General features: G+C 47.6%; 1 protein-coding gene across 1 annotated transcript in view; it reads left to right on the top strand.

The window, feature by feature from the left end:
- The first annotated feature begins 2,415 nt into the window (after positions 1-2,415).
- SNTB2 (syntrophin beta 2) overlaps positions 2,416-6,707 on the top strand; it is a 112,225-nt gene continuing 107,933 nt past the window's right edge. Inside the window, exon 1 of the mRNA XM_003791402.3 lies at positions 2,416-3,048. Coding sequence (XP_003791450.1) covers positions 2,469-3,048 — 580 coding nt within the window. The 5' untranslated portion in view covers positions 2,416-2,468. The remainder of the gene's footprint in view (positions 3,049-6,707) is intronic.

The following is a 6,707-nucleotide window of genomic DNA, read 5'->3' as shown; positions in this document are numbered from 1 at the left end:
AAAAAAAAAAAAGCCATTGCAGACTCTGCAGTGTGCACAGGCCTTTGGTCATGAGGCCTCTGTATAAATTAGATGAAAGTCATAGACTCCAAAAATTACCTTAGAGATTGAATTTTTTATATAATTTCTGGAGATGCCCATCAATACTTTCCCCAACAAAAGGCTATGGCCTCCAGGCTATGGAGATTGCTGGATGTGGTGGTGGGCCACCTGTAGTCCCAGCTACCTGGGAGGCTGAGGTAGGAGGACTGCTTGACCCTGGGAGTTCTGGACTATAATATGCTATGCTGATCCAGTGTCTGAACTAAGTTTGACATCAATATGGTGAACTCCTTGGAGTGGGGGACCACCAGGTTGCCTAAGGAGGGATAAACTGGCCCAGGCAGGAAAGGGACTAGGTCAAAACTTCTGTTCTAGGCTGGGCCTGGTGGCTCATGCCTGTAATCCTAGCACTCTGGGAGGCTAAGATGGGTGGATTGCTTGAGTTCAGGAGTTCAAGAGTAGCCTGAGTAGAGCCAGACCCCTTCTCTAAAATAGCCAGGTGTTGAGGCTTCGGTAATCCCAGTTACTTGGAGACTGAGGCAAAAGAGATCACTTGAGTTTGAGGTTGCTATGATGCCACAGCCCTCTGCCCAGGGAAACAGTGAGATTCTGTCTCTAAACAAACAAAGTTCTATGCTGATCAGTAATGGGATCACACTTGTGAATAGTCACTGCACTCCAGCCTGGGTTGTGAGACCCTATCTCTAAAAATAATAGAGCCATGGTGGCGCCGGTAGCTCAGCGGGTAGGGTGCCAGCTACATACACTGAGGCTGGAGGGTTTGAACCTGGCCTGGGCCGCTAAACAACAATGACAAGTACAACCAAAAATAGCCGGGTGTTGTGGCAGGTGCCTATAGTCCCAGCTACTTGGGAGGCTGAGGCAAGGTAATTGCTTAAGTCCAAGAGTTTGAGGTTGCCGTGAGCTGTGACACCAAGGCACTCTACTCAGGATGATAGTTTGAGACTCTGTCTCAATAAAATAAAATAAAATAAAAATGAAGCCAGATCTTGAAACTCAAGTCCAAACTCTTCTGGTATTCTATTGTATGAGGCTTTTCACACTTACATCCTGCCACTTCTACTGGCCCTATGCTCCTTCATATTGGAATTCTAGCATTTTCCTAAGTAACCAACTATGATGTTTAATTTTATATGCCAATTTGACCAGACTAAGGCAGGCCCAGATAACTGGTGAAAAACAAAACAAAGCAAAACCCCACATCTCTTCCAGTTGTATTTGTGTGGGTGTTTCCAGAAGAGATTAGTATTTAATTGGTTGGCTGAGTAAAGAAGATACCCCCCATAATGTGGGCAGGCATCATCCAATTAGTTGAGGGCCTGATTACAAACAGAAAAGCAGAGAAAAAGTAAATTTACACTGCTCTAGCTCTCAGATTTTGGTGCTCCTGGTTCTTAGGTATTAACATTGTGATCAAGATTTACAGTATATGCCCCTACTCCCACCCCTTTTCTGGTCTTCACTTTGGTACTTATGCCATTGGTTACCTGGGTTCTTAGGCCTTTGGGCTTAGGTCAAAAGTACACCACCAACTTCTCTGGGGCTCTAGTTTGCAGGTAGTAGAAGGTAGGACTTTTCACTCTGCATAATCTTGTGTTCAATCCCTTGTAACAAATTTATGTATCTATGTGTATTCTATTGGTTTGTTTCTCTAGAGATTCCTAATGCCCCATCATTCTGCAAATATCTTTGAGGCCTGCCAATGTGACTGCAGAGCTTAAGAAGACAGTTCCTCTCAAACTATAGGCAAGTAAGCAGATTACAAAGCAGAGTGACAACGGCTTGGATTCATGCTTGTGGACCTTTGCTTATGCTGTTCCTTCTGCTTGAGTTGTTTGCTCTTCATCCTCATCTCTGTGAAACTGACCTCAGGTCCTACTCAGGTTCTGGAAGCATTTTCTACATGTCACTTAACCACATAGTATCACACCTAGTTGGCTGGTTCTGCGTTTTCCTTCCCTACTAGACCGCAAGCTCTCAGCTGTGGTACATATTACTCAGTTTATCTCTAGGACCTCAAAAGGAGCCTGAGCACTCCGTATGTATGGCGTGAACTGATCAATGCAAGAATGAACGTTCATGCTTGCAAAGCGGATTTTGCTTTCCGTGCCCGGGCAGCTCTCCTGAATTGCACGGTAGAGGTCAGAGTTTTGGAGGAGGGGACTAGAGGGGAACCAGTGGAAGAAGATGAGCCGAAGCCCACCACACTGAGGTTTGCGGCGTCCGGTGAGCTGCGAGGGACTGGACAACTAACTCCTCAAGCTGCCGGAAGCGGCTCCGTGGCCTCCGCCCGCCCCTCCGGAAAGGTGGGCGTGGCCCCTCATGAATAATAAATCGCCGCGGGGGAGGGGCCGGGCCCGCCCCCTCGGGCGGGAAGGGGGAGGCGCCGAGGCTGCCTGACTGGAATGAGGGTAGCTGCGGCGACTGCGGCGGCGGGAGCGGGGCCGGCCATGGCGGTGTGGACGCGGGCCACCAAAGCGGGGCTGGTGGAGCTGCTCCTGAGGGAGCGCTGGGTCCGAGTGGTGGCGGAGCTGAGCGGAGAGAGCCTGAGCCTGACGGGCGACGCCGCCGCGGCCGAGCCCGAGCCCTCTCTGGGGCCGGCTGCGGGCGCCTTCAACGGCCTCCCTAACGGCGGCGGCGCCGGCGACTCGCTGCCCGGGAGCCCGAGCCGCGGCCTGGGGCCCCCGAGCCCGCCGGCGCCGCCGCGGGGTTCTGCGAGCGAGGCGGGCGCGTCGCCGCCCGTACGCCGGGTCCGGGTGGTGAAGCAGGAGGCGGGCGGCCTGGGCATCAGCATCAAGGGCGGCCGCGAGAACCGGATGCCGATCCTCATCTCCAAGATCTTCCCGGGGCTGGCGGCCGACCAGAGCCGGGCTCTGCGGCTGGGCGACGCCATCCTGTCGGTGAACGGCACCGACCTGCGCCAGGCCACCCATGACCAGGCCGTGCAGGCGCTGAAACGCGCGGGCAAGGAGGTGCTGCTGGAGGGTGAGCGGGGACGGCGGGCGGGCGGGCGGACGGCGCGCACTTTGTTTCTGCCACCCTGCCCCCTTTGCGGGGCGAGCCTGTTTCCTCCTCCCTCCCCAAACTCAGTTTTCTGGGGCGTTGAGTATGGAAAAAGTGATGTTCCTTGCAGGAAAAGTTGGGCAGCCGCCGAAGTGTGGCTTGCAGCTCCTAAGGAAGAGTCTGCTGAGATTTAGCCAAAAGCAGCCGCGTCTGAAGCCCCCCCTTCCCGCCCCCTTCTGCTGGATAAGCTGACACTAAGAACTGGAGGGACAACGGCTCGAGTTCCCTAGGTCTCCGTTTGTCCGATGCGAAGTGCCGGGTTGGCGCTTTCTTCAGTCACCTCTGGGTCCCCGGGGCTGGCGGGTCTGTTAAAAAAAAAAAAATCCATCCACACCGATGCCAGCGGTATGCTTGGGCACACCACCAAAACTCTGGTTAATTTATGGGAATTTAACCCATCATTGGCTCTCAACAGTAACTAAAAGATCATAGCCCTTCATTGAAGCCAGAAAGCTGAAGCAGCAAGTTTGTGTGGTTAATGAGGCTTGTTTCACAGGAGACTCACGTGCTTCAACATTTACTGCCAACTAGAGTTTTGCCCCTTTTGCAAGAGATGGGTGCCAGTTTCTACCACTTATAGACGTGCTGTTTCAAGACTATTAGGCTTTTTATAAGAAACTTGAAGTGGTAAATTACAAGATGGGTTCCAATAGCCAGGATTATTCTTTACCTTAAGTATGTATGTAATTTGTAAACTGGATCTTTTATAATGCATTTATGAAACTAAGGTAACATGAAATCTCTAAGGAGTCATGTATGTTGGAGGTGATAAGAGTATTGTAGATGAAGTGTAAATGAAGCAATTGTCAGTTGCTTCGTTTTTTAGAGTTTTTTTGGGTGATCCAATCATTCCAGAAACATTTTTTGTTTTTTTGGAGACCGTCTCACTTTGTTGCCCTCGGTAGGGTGCTGTGGCATCATGTCATAGCTCACAGCAACCTCATACTCTTGAGGGTCAAGCCATCCTCTTGCCTCAGCCTCCCAAGTAGCTCAGACTATAGGCACCTGCCACAATGCCTGGCTATTTTTAGAGATGGGTATGTGTGTGTTTCTCACTTTTGCTCAGGCTAGTCTTGAACCTATGAGCTCAAGCCATCCACCTGCCTCAACTCCCAAAGTTGTAGGATCACAGGCGGGAGCCACTGTGCCTGGCTCAAGAAAAATTTCTTGCTAGCTCTGTAGAAGAGAAATATAGAAGATGCTGTCCCTACTTTGTTTCTAATCAGGGAAGTGATAGAAAAATGCAAAACAGCTTATAAGAGGAAAAATACCAAGTTCTTGGTTGTAGAGTGCAAACTGTATATAAATGCCAAGAGAATGCAAGTGAGGAAGTAGTTAGTGGAAATGGGCTTAGTCAGGGAGGAGCTGAATCTTGAGCCAGGTCTCCAAGGAAGTGATGGACACAGACAGGCAGAGATGAGTCAGGAGGGTATTCCTGGCAGAGAAAGAAAGGGAGGGAAGGGCTGGGGACTGGGGTTGTGGAGGGACCAATCATTAAATCAAGAAGTCTAACTTGGTAAAATGATTTCCACTTTTTTATAAATTCGTACTGTGAATATTTAGAAAAAATATTAGCTTACAAGAAATGATCTCATAGGCTCCAGTTGTGCAATTCCAGTGTGCTACCTTTATAAGGTCTTATTTGTAAATCTTATTTGTATCCCACTTATAGGTGGGGCTAGACACTGCTCAGAAATTAGTGATAATATTACGAGTAAAATTGTAGATTATGGCTTGGGCAGGTACATAAAACAATTGTTGGCCTAAATATATATATATTTTTTTTTTTTTTGAGACAGAGTCTCACTATGTCACCTTGGGTAGAGTGCCGTGGAGTCACAGCTCATAACAACCTCAAACTCGTGGGCAACTCTCTTGCCTCAGCCTCCTAAGTAGCTGGAAGTACAGGCACCCACCACAATACCTGGCTATTTTTTGTTGTAGTTGTCATTGTTGTTTAGCTGGCCTGGGCCAGGTTCATACCTGCCAGTCTTGGTGTATATGGCTGGTGCTGTCATCACTGTGCTATGGGTGCCGTGTATGTTGAAATAGGTCTAGCTAAACATTTGGTTATAAATTCTTAGAGCCAGAATACCGAATTTAGGTACTATTTATGGAGTATTCAGTGATGATGGGCAGACAGTTAAACCCTTTATACCGTATTTTTAAGAAAACAGTTTTTGTGTTGATATAGTTTGAATCTGGTATTTATACCAGTAAAATGAAAACTCTCTAGTAAATACTTTCCAGTACTTATTAGTCTAAAATAGACCTTGTGCTTTTGGAAAGGAGGTTTATAGATAGCAGCATAATATTCATTGACTGCCTTTTTACCTAATACAAAAATTCTACTTTATTTTCCCATTGGCATAAGACAGGCAGTTTTTGTCTTCCAAATGTGAGGAAGTCAATATGGTAGATTTATGACACTGCATTTTCAAGTTACAGGATGTAAAGATAAAATTACTCAAAATAGTCAAAGTCGCTAAAAACAGAGATTTGATTGAACTAGTTATTTAAAGTTGAGCATTGGTGTTCCAGGTAGCTCACTTTTGAAAGAATTTATGCTTAGTCCTTAACATTTTCAAACTGTACTACATTGTTCTTCCATTAGATGTCTCAAAACTTGAAAAATTGCCTTAACACAACACAGTGATGCTCTTTTGTTGTGTGGGCAGGGAATTTCAGGCATGCTCTTACCACCCCCATGCCAGGGAAAGCTATAGTCTCTGGTTGCCTATGTTTAGGGGACTGAGCTAAAGGGTTCCTTTTTGTCTCAGGGACTTGTAGGGATCATTCATTCATCCATCAAACATTTATTCGGCTCTTATCATATGCCAGAGGCACTCAAAGATACCTGATTCCTGCCCTCAAGAAGTTTAGAGTTGAGATGAGGGGAAAAAAAGTAAATAAGTACAGTAGTAAAGCAAAGGGCTAAAAGTGCTCCTACAGTAGAAGTCTGGAGAGGACACAACACACAGAAGGGAGAGAGGTCCATACAGGTAGGTCCCTAATGGGAATTAGAGGTTGAGGATGCCTGGGAAAAGTTTGATGGAGAGCTTGAAGCTTGAATTGAGCCTTCCTGAAGAGTAAGGCCACCAGTAAGGGCACAGAAGTGTGAGATGTTAAGAAGTTATTGTGCAGCCGGGCTCGGTGGCTCATGCCTTCAATCCTAGCACTCTGGGAGGCCAAGGCAGATGAATTGCCTGAGCTCACCAGTTCCAGATGAGCCTGAGCAAGAGTGAGACCCCATTTCTAAAAACAGCCTGGCGTTGGCTTGGTACCCAGAGCACAGTGGTTACAGTGTTAGCTACATGCACTGAGGCTGGTGGGTTCGAACCCCTGGGCCAGCTGAACAACAACAACAAAAATAGCCGGGTATTTTGGCAGGTGCATGTAGTCCCAGCTACTGAGACAAAAGAATCACTTGAGCCCAAGAGTTTGAGGATGCTCTGAGCTATGATGCCATAGCATGCTACTGAGGGCGACAAAGAAAAACTCTGTCTCAAAAAAAGAAAAAAAAGTTATTGTCCAGTAAAAGTAGAGTACAAGCAGGGCAGATGTGGACTTGTTTCTGGCCA

Source organism: Otolemur garnettii, unplaced genomic scaffold (genome assembly GCF_000181295.1).
Source record: "Otolemur garnettii isolate 467f Iridium unplaced genomic scaffold, OtoGar3 scaffold00047, whole genome shotgun sequence".
Lineage (NCBI taxonomy): Eukaryota > Metazoa > Chordata > Mammalia > Primates > Galagidae > Otolemur > Otolemur garnettii.
Note: the sequence above shows the minus strand (reverse complement) of the source record. Positions and strands in the feature narration are given on the sequence as shown.